Genomic DNA, 16,399 nt, shown 5'->3' on the forward strand with positions numbered 1-16,399 from the left:
AAAAGAACTGCATTTTCAAGCTGGAAGAGCCAACTTTACCAATCAGCGACTGGCTCTTTTATACAGAGTCTTTGGTAGAAGTAGACTGTCTAAAATAAAACAGAATGGTGACCAATATATTAAGTTAATAACAACTTGGGCCTAAATTTTGGTCTGTTCCTCACACAAAGCTATTATAATTTGTAAGATTTGTAATATAGTGAGTCATTTGGATAATTGTGCTTCTTTTAGAGTGGGTTTTTCCACTGTATTAAAGAGAACAGATACAGTTTTGGAACGATATGAGGGTGAGAAAAAGATGACAATCTCCATTTTTCTGTGAACTATCCCTATAAATCAGTGTCAGTGAGGTGCAAATATTGATGTGCACTTCTTCGAAAGCACTAAAAGAATCAATAATGGAAATGTTAAGAGACTGGGATCAAAGCCAGAATCATTAAATTCTTTACCGTTTCCATTCCTATAGTGATGATGATAAATGACTATAGGATATTCATTGGACAGTTGCTCTAGGAACCTGCTTGATCTATCCATGTCTTAACCTATTATTTGAGAAATGGAAAACCTGTATCAGTTTCAAGGTTCTTTGACACCGGAAAGGCTATCGATTTATGAAAAACAATATATCTTTCATGGCCTCTGCCTATCCAGCATAAATCAACCATAGCCATCAATTTGTTGTAATGGCTTTCCATTTCTCTGGCATCAGACTTGCTCCGCTCTGGCTCCCACACATCCTCATGCTGAGCAAGTGCTACAAGGAAGAGCCCAAAATAGACACAGGCTATAGTGCTGCTGCTGTGCCATTCAAAAAAAATACCAGCACAGAAACGCTTTGCTGTTTCCCTGAGCCACGGCAGATAAGATGCTTCATTTCAGACTAATTTTAGACGCTGTTGGTAGGCAATCAAAGAACGAGGGTTTAAATGGGTCTTTGAACTTCCTAAAGACACCTTCTGTCTCAAACACGCCGCTTTCTACTTGTTTCTGACGTTAGAATCTGGCCCACGCCACATGCAAAACCTTGACCGTTTCAAGGTCTTAAGCTAACCTTCACTTCTTGCAAAAACACATGCTGTGTAACCAAACTGACTGTCTTGGCTTGAGGGCAAAAATCTATTTGTGGTGCATGACAAACTTTATTTTCCTCCAATAAAAACACGTGTCCTTAACGCCACCTGACAACAGCCTCTTGCAATAACATATGTCGGTGTATTTACCATTATGACTCAAAAGACGAACACCGAAAGCCACCAAAATTTCACCACACGACATTGAAATATTTAAAACAGTCTTTCTCTGAGAAGATAAAATAAACAGTATTGTATGACTCATCTTGTACTTAGGGGCGTATATGTTTTTTTTTGTCCAATCAGATGCTCTCTATGATGAAAATGTCCAATAACAACTAGCAAATGATGGTTCCTTGCAGTGACGTAAACAAAATCCAAATGGCTATAATTTGTTAATAATAATAATAATAATAATAATAATTATTATTATTATTATTATTATTATTATTAAATGGGATGGGCTCTTTGATATGTCTCAGTCCAGCTTCCTGATGCATATCCTATTAAAAGTGTCAAAATATTTCATGGGGTCTTTAAGGTCGCAGTGAAATGGAAGTAGCAACAGATCTTTTCTTTTGAACTCTGACGCACATCCGAGTGTAGCTGATTATCGAAAAATGTAGGGCGGGACTTGGTTCTATGCATTTTGAAATGCAGCATTGCTCTCAAAAATGAATGTGAGCTTGTATTTGATTTTAAGAAAGAGGCGGGGTTTAAACAGACTACATGCTAGAAGAAGTCCTGTATACGCCACTAGAGAGAAGTCTGACATTTCACAGGAAGATTAAAATATATATATAAAAAATAAACAGGGTGAATTTTCTTTGAAAACACCCCAGGTAAGTTATAACCAAATAACAGCTTGTTTTCTCCCCAACAAGGGCTGGCAATTGCAGATCAAGACCCAAAGTGCCACGAGGCGACGGGTTAATCATTTAGCCAGACTGAAACGTGAAGGAGCATCAGATCGGCCTGTTATATCCGAACACTCCAAGACGTCTGGAGTGGTACAGAGACTTCACAGATTTATTTGTCAGAGAGGCTACTGGACTGCACCAACAGCACTTCAGAAAACCACAGAGATTTGCACAGTTAAACGCCAATGGACAGTGAATACAGTCTCTCACACACACACACACACACACACACACACACACACACGACCTCTGTATGATGGAGTGTCTGAACAGCTCATTGATTAGATGCTGACTTTAAGTGTTAAACGGGTCATATATTTTTCAAGCATCATATTTTAATAATTTTCTGCCTCGGAGGTCCACTTGTAATATTAGATTTTGATGAATGTTTTCCTCCCTCTCGCTTCCCCTGAAGATTGAAAGAGCCATTTTTGGAACACAAAAGATGATATTTTGAAGAATATTGATAAACTGTTTGGTTTCGTGCCCAATGACTTCCAGTGAACGGACAAAAACAAAGACATTTTTCAAAATATCTTCTTTTACGTTCCACCAATAAAAAAAAAAATATATATACAAGTTTGGAACCTCTCTGGTGCTCTTCGTTTTTTACTTAATCAGAATGGTAGAAAACTTTTGGTAGAAAAAGGTTTTGGCACTTGCTATGTGAACACACACACAAATCATGAACATGATTCAAAAAGGTTAAATATTCCTTAAAAAAAAAAAAAAAGAAAACGAAAAAAAAAAAAAGTGTCACACTTGTGCTCCTCGCGGTCAAAAATGATGGCATTTGAAATGAATGGGAAACAAATTTCATCTTGTGGAAACCTTTGGTACTGCGCCCAAACAAAATCTTACTGAAAGCTCATTTTTTGAGATATCAACCTCAAATTTGCAACACAACTTGTTTAGATTAATGGCTTTGATTTTCTCACTGTTTTAGAGTAAAACATGTTTTGAAAAATATACATTTCATATAAAGATTGAAAATAGTATTTTTGTGAATTTTTCATAACAATAAACGTAAAATTCTATAACCTTTTTTTAATTTCACCTATTTTTTTTTACTTGTTTCCTTTCATCAATAATCTGCCAAGTGTCTTCTTTAAAAAAAAAAAGAGACCAGACTTAAGTCTGTGCTCCAAAGCATTCAAGATTTACAACAGTATAAGTTTGAAATTTCATTTTCAGGTCTACGCTCAAAAAGTGAATATATGGATTTTAACTACTACAGAAATATAAGTCAGTACCATAAAATCCCCTAAAAATACAAAATATTAAACATTATCGGACTAAAATACAATATACTCATTTCACTGAAAAAAAAAAAAATCTGTCACATGAAGAGCACCAGAGGGTTTAGTTTTTGGAATAAACACCCTCCATTCATGAGAAATGATCAACAGTGCATTGCTGTGAGCAGCGGATTTGCTTTTGGGTCTAATATAGTTTGTGCTGTCTCATCCTTCAATAACAGCCTCTTGGCAAAGCTGCATTTTATTATGACATTTGTGTGATTCATATAACAATCTGCACTAAAAATGTTCAACTCAAACTGTTTAGGATCAGACTGAAACAGTTGTGGACCTTGTTAAAAAATAACATTCAGCTGCAATTTCTTAACATCAAGGAAAGGACAGGTTCGTTAAATACAAACCAAAGCAAAGGCCTGTTCATGCCAAGGACGATGACTATAAAATAACAATGTCTATAACCATAAAGTTATAATAACTGTTCTCATTTTTTGAGAACAGGAAACATTCTCAGAACATTGATTGCACATTCTGGCCAAGGTTCTAGAACAAACGTTCTTCCAGTAACGTTAATAGAATGTTTGTTCAGTGTTCTCCATACCACAACTATAACCATAACAACACAGAGGAACAAGTGGAAATCACTTTCAGAACTATTGTTTTCCAGGTGACGAATGCTAAAAACATTGTCAGCCAATCAGAATCCATCCAAAGAGCTTGAGCATTTAAAGCGGCAGACAACAAAACTGCAGCGAGCGCTATAAACAGAATGCTATTGTGCATTGGTGTGGATGCTAATATAATTATCGTTATTGGTGTGAATGGGTTTAAACTGTTTGGTGTAACAGCATATATCCTCCTTCCTCATCACTTCCTAAACAAATTTACGTGAAAATGTGGGCAATTGTTGCGAACACCAGAACATCAGAAATACGGTGATTTTAGAATGTGTTTTCAGCTTCATTTCAATGAATATTCTATTTGGACTAGGGAAGAGCTTTGAGCTCTGACACTTACAATACATCCAATGCTTATTTGAGTTATCAAAACACTGATCATAATATGAACATGGTTGAAAAAGAGAAGCAAACCAGCTCCGTCCACTGCTGGCTCACCCTAAAGTCTATCCCCACTGTGGCTATGAAGTTGCCTCCCAGAAAGGCACCATCTTTAAAGCGCACCAGGACGCAGGTCTTCCCCACTGCCGAGTCTCCCAGCAGCATCACCTAAAGGCATCAGGGTCAGAGACAGCTGTTAGGCCTACAACCCTTTGATTACACACATTCTGGTTTGGTTTAATGAGCTCTAACTGTTCACCAATGTTAAAGTCAACATGAAATGACATTCACAACCCACTTTACTTTCATTAAATAACACATTTCTGAGTAGAACGAGACAAAAATGTAAGGTAGGAATCCATCGAGAATAACTGGAGTGTGAAAAGTGCCTCTAATTAAAGGGTTAGTTCACCCAAAAATGAAAATTCTGTCATTAATTACTCACCTTCATGTCGTTCCACACCTGTAAGACTTTCGTTCATCTTCGTAGCTGTCAATGGAGGAACAGAAAGCTCTCAGATTTCATCAAAAAGATCTTCATTTGTGTTCCGAAGATAAACGGGTTTGGAACGACATGAGTGATTAATGACAGAATTTTCATTTTTGGGTGAACTAACCCTTTAACAGGTGACTGAAGGTAACAAGAGCTTGCTGGGATCAAATGGGAATACAGTGACGCACAATAAAAACCAGGAACAAGTTTTTCAAGTAAATAGGGTCATTTGCCTTTATGTTGACTTTAACACCAGGAAGAAGACAATGCATTGTAATGGACAGGAAACTTTAATTGTGAAATGCATGTTTACCCAATTGTGTTAGTGGTATTGCATAATATTCTTCTCAGAAACTACTATTGCTCAACTCCGACATTGTAAGTTGTTTACCATTTTTCCATCTATGCATTTTACTTAAGACAGAGGCAAAGAACAGCTCCTCTTATTGGACTAAAATACATCATTTTGGAACCCCAGAGACTTGATGTTTTATATCATTGCGTCGCTTCGGAGTACATCAATAGGTCTTTAAATGTGTAGAAATGACTCCCACCTTGGGTCAATATTATACACCAGTGAGGAAAAGTCAAATATACACATTACTCAAATATTAGAGAACATGCATCAAAACAGAAATGGTGTATGTACTGTATATAGCAGTGGTTATTAACTGTTAGGTCGTACCCCAAAACAGGAGTGTCAGATCAATGTAATAAATTGCAACTTAACATGTAATTACGCAATGTTAGAATAAAAAAATCAATAGGCTTAACTTTTAAAAGGAAGAAAAAAAAAATACTGTTTTATGTCAATAATTTTGCGCAGTTGATTGTAATTTTAAGTACATTGTCTTTACTTTGGTACAGTAAATAATTTCAGTAGGCTACTGCGTTTTGGTCACCGCTTTGGTCCAAAATCAAAACCAGTCGAAAGAACCGCTGCTATACTGTACCAACTGAACTAGTTATTCACATATGTTTGCAGCCATTTAAAGTGAATTCTGATAGTTTCATGGCGGTGAACATGCCTTTGCATTGTTGAAAACTAAGTGATTTCAGAGTAAAGACGCACGCGCGCCACAGGTGCCAACTAATACAAGGCATATGTTTCAGACACAACAATCATGATAACAACAATGAACTAGACAATTAAAAAATAACTCACACCTTGAAGGCAACATCAAAATACTCATTGACCGAGGCGCATCGCTCCAGCATATTTCTCGATGTTCCGTTTTTAACCCCATTCTCCATCAATGCTGGTTTTTTGATTGACATCGCGGAAACAAAATAACAAGGATGTTGCTTTCGATGTTCTTCTCAAGACGCGCCGGTGACTAGATCACAAACGCATCACATAGTGCATCTACAACGCGCCCAAACTTCATCAGATGCTGTGGAGGATGTGAACATGAAGAAACAAGAAACATGCAGCTATCCGAAAAGCGTCCTCTTTATAATCATTAACGCGCAAAGACGCAAAATATGAGCGTTATCGTGCAGTTGCGCGCATAATCACGGACAGCAAAGAAGCAGATCGCTCCAAAACACACATGAGCAACAGGCTCCCGTGGGTCACACTCAAACACACAGGTGCTAGATCACATCTGATCACACTGATTGAGAGGAGGAGACCGACAAATGACAGCCTTCAAGCGACGCGACAAAACTAGTACGCGCCCATTTCTGCGAGGTGTCAGTGCCTACCGCGAGCGCGCGGATATGTTGATTATAATAGGAGCGCTGTGGTTTTGTCGCGTCGCGTCTGTTGAGCGGCAACGTGCTTTCTTAAGTGACATAAACCCGTTCTTTCTGCAGGGGGCGCTTTAGGGCCCCGTAAGCCAAATCCTCCGTTCAGCCTCATTCAAATCTCAAGGAACTTTTCGTTTTATTAGAGGCATTTGTACACATTAAATTATAATCATTCAAATTTATTCATTACAGGCATTGAAAACTGACATACTAATGAAAACTCACTCTAGCAAACTCTAAAACATTTTATTATTTATAAAGGCCCCCACAAACGACTGTGATTAGTCCATCATACACAGTGCTGTGAAAAGTAACACGTACCACGTGACAACAGTGTCTTGTATGGATGGCGCTTCAGAAGATCTTGGCATTAGTCATTTATGACTGAATAATGATACTGAGAAATTTTAATAACCACTGAGTTAATATAAAAGAATGATTGTTTAGATACATCGTACCTGAACAATTAAAAACACATTTCGGACCACCAAGCCCCGCCCACTTCGTAATTTTGAATCATCTCAACGGTCATTCTGCCATCGGTTTCTCTGAGAGAGTTTCGCTGAATATTTGTGGTTTGTCGCGACGCTTGCGGCCAATGCAGATGAGGTTTGACAAAATGCAGCCGATGTAAATCAGGAAAGATTAAGCTGTTTGCAAAGCACACTTAGTTTTTAATATCTAATATAACTTACTTGAAATATGAACGTCTCTTAAACACATCTTGCTGTTTCATTCATGTTCAGTGAATTGCTATGTCCGTATGATAACAGGACTTTAAGTAAATATTTATAATTCCGATGGTGTATTTTACAACTTCTGCAATATAGGCCTGGTTTCACAGACATGGTTTAAATTAAGCGACGATTAGGCTTTAGTTTAGCCTAATTAATGTGCCTTAGAAAAAAAACATCACTGGTGTGCATCTTGAGACAAAACAATGGCACTGACATATTTTAAGATATGTCAATGCAAGTTGCTTTCAGTTAAAACAGCATTTTAGTCTGTGACTAAACTTAAAACTTTGTCTGTGAAACCGGGGGTTAATGTTACAAATGAATTGAGCTTTAATGTTCGTTAAAAGTGTGTGTTTAGTGCTCTCCCTACTGACCAACGAGTGTAATGACATCCAATGGCCCATCCATGTATACCTCATTCAAAAACGGAAAATACACAAAACAGCAAAGTTATAGGTCTAATAAAAATACATATTCAGGTAAACTCTTGCTTTTATAATCGATTATGTTTAATACTATGTTTTTTCCTGTTATGATCCCTTATGATCTGCAGTAATATTGTGCCGGAATGGCTATGCACACATATTAAACACCCTGTTTCACACACAAACACACACACACACACTCACAAAACACTGAGACTAATTACAAAATATGAAGAAAAACAACAAACAGTGATGATCCAGCCGAGGCCAGACAGATCCCTCTGTAATTATAATCAGAGCCCACAGTAAAATGATCATTATCATATTATTGTAATCAGACGCTCTGTGCTGAGAAACCCCAGCGGCTCTCTGCAGGGAGTAATGACAGCAGATAGAAAAGCAAATCCAGCAGGCAAAGCCAACATGGAAGCTATTGATATTTGTGTGCTAATCAACATTTTCAGAGAGAAGGGAAAGATGGGGGACACAAACGTGTGTTTATTAAAAGTAACATATTTCTGAGTTCAGCATAGGTCGATTACAAGGGAAAATCATCTGAAACATTTGCTAATTCAGCCTTTATGTTGTATGCCAAAATATTTTTTCCTTGTAAAGATTATAAAACCCTAAATTTATACTTAATATAAAAATAAATGTAACAAAATAATATCATATATTATAATATATACTTGGTGCCCTGCTCCTTTCTTACTTTACCAACAGGTCTGTTATATTTTTCTCTGCTGCTTGTGTGATCTAAAAAAAAAAAAAAAATGTATATTTAACAGTTTAGCTCACTCAAACAAAGAACTAAATCTAAAAGACAAACTTATTACAGGTTCTTTATTGGCATCTGTGGTTCCATTAAGAACTCTTCTTATGGCATCGCACCAAAAAATAAGTACATAAGTACAAAATAAAATAATAATAATAATTAATCAATTTAAAAATCTTATTATTTTTAAGATTGTTCCTAAAATAAATTCCATGAAATTAAAATATATTTTAAATATTATTTCTGAAAATTATGATTAAAGTATTATGTCATATATCTTGATTTCAATCATTTGTGTCTTGTTTAAAGCAATAAAAAAATGTCCTGAAAAGCAGTAGCTGTGACCTTCTGCAGAGAGACTCACCGTGAAGCCAATGCCCACAGTAGCAGAGAAGGATCCAGGGATGAATTTACCCTGGTCAAACTGCACTAACAGAGATGTCTTCCCCACTCCACTGTCTCCAACTAGTATAGTCTGCAACAGACAGACATGAACAGATGGTCAAAATGAAGATAAAGGTATTGTGACACTTTTGTGGTTGTCAAACGGTAGTGGATCATAGTTAATGTGATTCTCCACACCTGTGGCTCCTCTGCTAGGACACCTGTGTGAACTTGAGGAAAACTGACTTCATATAAACATACACTAAATTCACCAAAACACTAGACAATGAGCAAAAATGAAGAAAATTGAAGTTAGTGAAAAGATCCTGCAGCATTTGAGCGCAGATCCCACTGAGAGTATGTTTACACCACAGTGATGTACTAAAAATGGTAAAGTTTTTCATTTGCATATTTCGCATACAGACAACGTTGTCAAAACGATCCCCGTCGCACGGATCCATCAAAACAATCCCCGTCACACGGATCCATGAAAACGAGTAAAAACGCTGTATTATTCATGCCAGGCCAGTAGTTAGCGATGTGACTTTGTAAAGAAACACTACGCGCCTATAGACTGAACATGTAATACACGAGCATGACGCCACCATTTTCACAAATTCACATTTTTGTAGTTTAAACAGAGACAATAGCTGTATAGTTTTCAAAAACATGCACTTTGAAACACGTTTTCAGACCCCCAAAACGCCGTTGTCGTGCAAGTTTTTGAAAACGATACCGTTATCGTCTCTGTGTAAAATACACAAATGTGAATTTATGAAAACGGTGACATCAAGTACATGTGCATTACGTCTTCAGTCTATAGGCATGTAGCGTTTCTTTACAAAGTAACATTGCCATCTACTGGCCTGGCATGAATAATACAGCGTTTTTAGACATTTTCGCAGATCTGAGTGAAAAGGGATCTTTTTGACAACATTGTCATCTGCAAAGGAAAGACTTGTCCATTTTTAGTACATTATTGTCATGTAAACATACCCAATGGCCAATTCACACTGCCACAACAAACTCCAACAAACATGGTTGAGGGTTTTGCTGGATCAGTGTCTTCACCCTATTCATTGGGACAGTGTGAACCGGCCTTAATGCTTGTCTAAATTCTGTTTGAGGCTATTGTATTTTTGTTGTCATATTAATATTACATTATTTCTCTGCTTAGATATGAAAATATAATGGAAAACATTTTAACATAAGATGCAGCAAAATAAGCAAAAGATTTCAGATACTTTTTCACAACCTTCTGCTAAAAATACAGTGCAAAGTACATGTATACCATTAACAAAAAAAAAAAAAAAAAAAAATCAAGCATAATTAAATCAAGTCTTCATTTCCCCTTTGCTGCATTCTCACATCTACGTATTTCTGACATGCAGCTAAAATGTGAAGAATAGACGAGCCTCAGCTTTAGGACTGGACACCTGTGGCGTCAACAAGAATTAGTTGGGGGGAGAGAAAGCAGTTCTACACACTCTCACAGCTTTCTCATCAACAGATCAGTCAGGGTGTTTGTTAATGCTGGTGTTTTCAAAGGCATGCATCACTATTACTGGCCTGTTACTCATATCTGGGGTTTAACTTATGAAATCAGACTTAAGGCTGGATGATTATAAAATAGATAAAAACATACAATAGACTTTTAAAAAGGACCCATGTCATATTTACAGACAAGAATATCATAGACCGTGAGACCTGGGGGTGGGCTCTTTTGACTTGGGCCAGTTAGCAATCACTTCCACAACCCAGAACAATTAAGCACTTGCAACCACTTAGAGACGCCCTAGCAACAACTCAAAACATCTAGAAACAGCATAACAACATGGCAAGAAACAAGACACTCTACACTATAGGAAGTTCCCTGGAAACCAACCAGAATACCCCAGCAACCAACCACATAGCTAAAAATCTACTCAGCTTAGTAACTAGATAGCAATGTTCTAGCAACCATCTAGATATTCCCTAAAAACACCAAGAATACCCTAGAAACCACCTAGAAATGCTCTAGAAAATTTCAGAACAACTTAACATCTGCATAACAACACCTTGGCAACCACCCAGTACATCATAGCAACCACCTAGAAATGCTCTAGAAAATTTCAGAACAACTTAACATCTGCATAACAACACCCTGGCAACCACCCAGTACATCATAGCAACTACAGTGCCCAACACCCAACAAACTACTTAGAAACACCCACATTTCTATCCGGAACACCCTAGCAACCATCTAGAAACTGCTTAAAGGAACACGCCACTATTTTTGAAAACAGGCTAATTTCCCAACTCCCCTAGAGTTAAACAGTTGAGTTTTACCATTTTCGAATCCATTAAGCCAATCTCCGGGTCTGGCGGTACCACTTTTAGCATAGCTTAGCATAGATCATTGAATCTGATTAGACCGTTAGCATCTCGTTCAAAAATGACCAAAGAGTTTCGATATTTTTCCTATTTAAAACTTGACTCTTCTGTAGTTACATTGTGTACTAAGACAGACGGAAAATGAAAAGTTGCGATTTTCTAGGCTGATATGACTAGGAACTATACTCTCATTCTAGCATAATATTCAAGGAACTTTGCTGCCGTACCATGGGTGCAGCAGGCCAAATTCCGTAAAAAAATTCATCACAATAAGTAAAACCAAAGAATATAGTTCTGATGTGCAGCAAAAGATTGTTGAGCTTTACAAAATAGTAAGTGGCTGTAAAAAAAATAGCTAAAGCATTGAAAATCCCCATTTCCACTATCAGGGCAATAATTAAGAAGTTCCAATCAACTAAAGATGTTACAAATCTGCCTGGAAAAGGACATGTCTAAATCATCCTAATGCACGGTGAGGAGGAAAGTTTGAGTGGCCAAAGACTCTCCAAGGATCACAGCTGGAGAATTGCAGAAATTAGTTGAGTCTTGAGTCTCAGAAAACCTAAAAAAAAATGATCAAACAGCACCTACATCACCACAAGTTGTTCGGGAGGGTTTCAAGAAAAATCCTCTGCTCTCATCGAGAAACAATCTCCAGCATATTCAGTTGTCAGAACAAACTGGAACTTCAAACGGGACCAGCTTCTATAGTCAGATGAAACTAAAAAAAGCTTTTTGGCAGCAAACCCACCAGATGGGTTTGGTGCACACATGGATAAAAAGTACCCCATGCCCACGGTTAAATATACTGCTGGATCTTTAATGCTGTGGGCCTATTTGTTTTGCTGGAGGTCCTGGACATCTTGTTCAGATACTTGGTATCATGGATTCTATCAAATACCAACAGATAAAAAATCAAAACCTGACCGTTTCTGCTAGAAATCTAATAATGGGCCGTGGTTGGATCTTCCATCAGGACAATGATCCAAAACAAACATCAAAACCAACACAAAAATGTGTCACTGAGCACAAAATGAAGCTTCTGCCATGGTCATCCCAGTCCCCTGACCTGAACCCTAAAGAAAATGAGTGGAGTGAACTGAAGAGAAGAAGCACCAACATAGAGCTGGGAATCAGAAGGATCTGGAGAGATTCTGCATGAAGGAATGGTCTCTGATCTCTTGTCAGGTGTTCTCCAAACTCATCAGGCATTATAGGTGAAGACTCAGAGCTGTTATCTTGGCAAAAGGAGGTTGCAAAAAGTATTGAATAAAAGGGTTGCAATAATTGTGACCAAAGTGTTTTGGAAAAAAAAAACATTTATTTCATAATGTGATTTTTTTCCCCACTTTCAATTCTTTTCCTTCAATGAAAGGTTAGATTTTTGCTAATTTTATGAATTAAAGATCAAAAGGATAAACAATGCAGATTTATTTTTACAGTCATCTTTGATCATATTTATCAAGGGTGCCAATAATTCTGACCACAACTGTACCTAGAAATTACCGGTATAATGCGGTGTGTGAACAAAAGAGTGAAGATGGACGCTGAAAGCAATATTTTCAAGCGGGGGGCATTGAGGTGTTTGTGGGGGGCATTTGTTTAAGGTGCTTAAACAAGACGAAACTTGTAACTACTTGTAAAAGAAAATGGTCTGCAACATTCTAACACATTGTCTACACCGGTGCATCATTGAACGCATCAAAGGGAACGTTCCAAATGAATTTGTCATTCATTTACTGTCGGCAACTTGCCGCATGTCCAGTGTAAACAGAATCACTGATTATAATAAGTATGTGGTAGTGGTGTTCCAAAGTTACTAGCCACTCAGCATTTTCACTGGCCACAATTTTAACATCAATACCATGGGGAAAAACTATATTAGGCTGTTGTCAATTTAAGACCTGAGGCACGGATCCATTACACATGCGTTCTCTTTCTCAACTGTTTACTTTCACTTAAAACATAACTGTGTTTACATAAATACTCAACAAGACCGGCATTTTGACGTTATTTTGTGTGTATTTGACTGTTCACGCGCAATAAGCAGTGAAATATAACTCAATTTTATGTGTGTGCATTTCAAGTGTGAGCACAAAATCTGCAGGAAAGAGTAAAATTATGCACAATACGCACAATCCCACGCCGAAATTCAAGCCCTGTAACACCAACAATATTCATCTAGAGCAAATAAAACAAGTGAGTGAGGGGAGGCGGGTTTGTGTGTCAACTCACTGTTGGGGAGATGAGAGAGAGAAAAAGCGCAGCTGGTATCGTGCATCTATTCTGCGGAAAATGAGTATTGGAAGCGTTTCAGTATTGATATGAATCGAAAATCTATATTTTGACAACTCTACATTCACTTAGTTTATTATGTCAAAAAATGTATATGTATATATTATATATAATATTCGACTCACCAAAGTGGTTAGTAGGAGTGACTGCGTTACACGCCACTGCCGAAATCCACCCAAATTTGGCGGGTATTAATGTCCAGCCCTGTTGATATCACGGAATTTATCTGTATTTTGCTGCTGATGTGTGAATGGTCTCTTAACAGTAAAAAGCCAGAACGTCATTGCTTGTGTGAACAGCACATTTGTGTATGTACTGGTAAAGTCATTCTGGTAATTTTACTGGAATTACTGTGTGAAAAAGTAACGCACCTCATTAGCTTTGAACAGATTTCAGAATGCACTGTTATGAAATCACCTTCTCTTACACTTGCCCTCCTTTAAAATAGCCATGTCATGTCGCACAGGGCATCGTGCCACATCTCTGTGGGGATTGAGGACGTGGGCGTCATCCAGTACTGGTTGCCATGGTTATCACATCCGGCCAGAGGCAGCAAAAGCACATGCGGCTCGTTCAACAACATTTATCAGCTGGAGGGCAGAAGAGTGGTTGTACTCCGCTCAGATTAATCTAGAGTCTCACTATGTTGCCCTCCTCCAATCCCTGCAGTGAGTACATCATGCCGCAGGTTTAGTCTGGTACAGCATTACATTCGGTGACTCCTTCTGTGTTGAATAGAGATATTTGATGATTGTTTAGATGGTGACATGAATATAGGAAGTTTCATGAAACAATAAAACACATTGAGTCACACAGCATTGTTTTACATGGCTAAACAAACAAATACCTGTGGGATGATTTCAGGAGATGAATCGTGTCGAACACAGAGCCCACAGGCTTTCAAACTATTATTATTTCATACAAATCTCATCCATGTTTGATATTCCTTAAATCCCTCATTACTCATTCAGCTTTGAAATGCTTGATTAAGGAAGAACACAATGGAACAAACCACATGAGGCACGTGATGGGGACACGGAATGCCATTACCATGGCAACACTTGCATTTCCGCAGCCGATAGATATTGTTGAGATATTTCATTTTTCTGTGACACAGCCTAAAAGCTTGAAATATCAATGTAACTGACTTTTCAAAAAACATCACAAAAGCACATTTATTTTATTTTTGCATTTTAGGAAAATGTTCATAAATGTCATTTATGCTCATGCAAAACATAATTCCTAATAATTAATAAATCTATTTTATGTTGAGGTAAAAATGACCAGGACATGTTCTTAACAGGTTTCATGAGATTACATAAGAATAAACAGCAATATTTGCCTAATATATTTGTTTGTAAAACATTGTAATATATGATGAATGGCACATGACGACTGCTATACTGTGAAAATCATCTCAGATAAAAGAATCTCATAACTACACAAAAACGTTTTCTAAACAGTTCTGACCGAGTGTGACTTGACAGAACCCATTTGGGTTATTATAAAGTTTTGCCATGTAGCATTTCAATAATGGAAAACAACAGAGAAACAGAGTCAATGCCCTCACTCTGAGGAACTCAAGTGTTTCACATCTCATGTTTCTTTAATAAACTCATTTCCTGTCATCCTTCCTCACCACATTCATGTATATGCTGAAAAAGGAACAAATCATCTGCAAAATGTGTAGTTGGCTATGTAGTAAACACCGTATGAGGTGTACATTACTAAAATGGTTCTTCAGTGGTTGTTTGCATCACTGTAGGTACAGTAAGGAATCTTCTTCTTAACAAGAACCTGAATTTGGTTCTTGTGTTGAATATGATTCTTTGGAGATCTAAAACATTACTGATGTAACATTATAGGTTCTTCGGGACAGTTTATTGGTTTCTATCTAGAGAGAACCAGAGAATAAAAAGTTATTTAAGTAACTTTAAAAATCTATCACATCAGGCTGTAAAACTGGTTTTAGTTTTCTAAAAGTATAAGTAATTAGAACATTTCTAAGGGTATAAGTAGTAGGCCTGGTTTGTGATCTCAGTATGAATAACAATCCCATAAACCCCCATCACCAATAAATCGATCACACAGATGTATTTAGGTCACATTTGTTGTCGATATACAACAAAACCTCACAATGCCAGTCACCTCTGTGAATGAATACAACACCCCCATGGACCAAAGGTGGGTGTGTAATTCATGCAGTCATGTCCAGCATTGTATTGGTTTATTCCTACAGGTCTCTGGAACTGACTGTGAGACTTCGTGCTCGAGAGCCATAATCACAGCTGATTCAGCATATAATAGAAACTAGCAGAACAGACAGACAGACAGACAGACAGACATGTATATAGGTAGACAGACAGAGATAGATAGATAGATAGATAGATAGATATAGACAAACAGATAGATACAGACAGATAGATACATACAGAAGAGAAGAGTGCGGCATGGCTGTGGCCTGAGTCCAACGCTGTTCAACATTTACATTAATGAATTAGTGGTACAGTTGGAACAGTCTACAGCCCCCGGACTCACTCTACAAGACAAGAACATCAAGCTCTTGCTGTATGCAGATGACCTGCTGGAGAACTACTGCCAGAACTGGGCACTGGCAGTAAACCTCAAGAAGACAAATATTATGGTCTTTCAGAGAAAGCCCAGATGTCAGGAACACAGATACCAGTCCAGTCTAGGCAGCACCACCATAGAACACACGATGCAGTACATTTCCCTCGGCCTGATCATCACTACATCGGGGAGTTTCAGTATGGCAGTGAATGCTCTCAAAGATAAAGCTCGAAGAGCTCTATACCCCATCAAGAAAAAATTCCAAAGTATTGAATTACCAATTCCAATCT

General features: G+C 37.6%; 1 protein-coding gene and 1 long non-coding RNA gene across 4 annotated transcripts in view; both read right to left on the reverse strand.

Annotated features, from left to right (window-relative positions):
- Positions 1–16,399, reverse strand: part of LOC127508353 (ras-related protein Rab-37) — a 31,414-nt gene that overhangs the window by 14,375 nt on the left and 640 nt on the right. The window contains exons 2-3 of one of the 3 annotated variants that reach the window (XM_051886190.1): positions 8,851–8,961; positions 4,362–4,472 (exon numbers count right to left, since the gene is read on the reverse strand). In XM_051886190.1, the coding sequence (XP_051742150.1) occupies positions 4,362–4,472; positions 8,851–8,961 (222 nt within the window). Of the gene's footprint in view, positions 1–4,361; positions 4,473–5,964; positions 6,500–8,850; positions 8,962–16,399 lie in introns of those variants that run through there. The other 2 variants (XM_051886193.1, XM_051886192.1) reach the window with 2 other exon arrangements.
- On the reverse strand, positions 13,678–14,625 carry LOC127508362 (uncharacterized). The gene is made up of 3 exons (XR_007928776.1): positions 14,386–14,625; positions 13,956–14,263; positions 13,678–13,742 (listed from the first exon to the last, which is right to left on the reverse strand). It is a non-coding gene; the product is annotated as an uncharacterized LOC127508362 (long non-coding RNA).

The sequence above is a fragment of the Ctenopharyngodon idella genome, chromosome 3 (genome assembly GCF_019924925.1).
Source record: "Ctenopharyngodon idella isolate HZGC_01 chromosome 3, HZGC01, whole genome shotgun sequence".
NCBI lineage: Eukaryota > Metazoa > Chordata > Actinopteri > Cypriniformes > Xenocyprididae > Ctenopharyngodon > Ctenopharyngodon idella.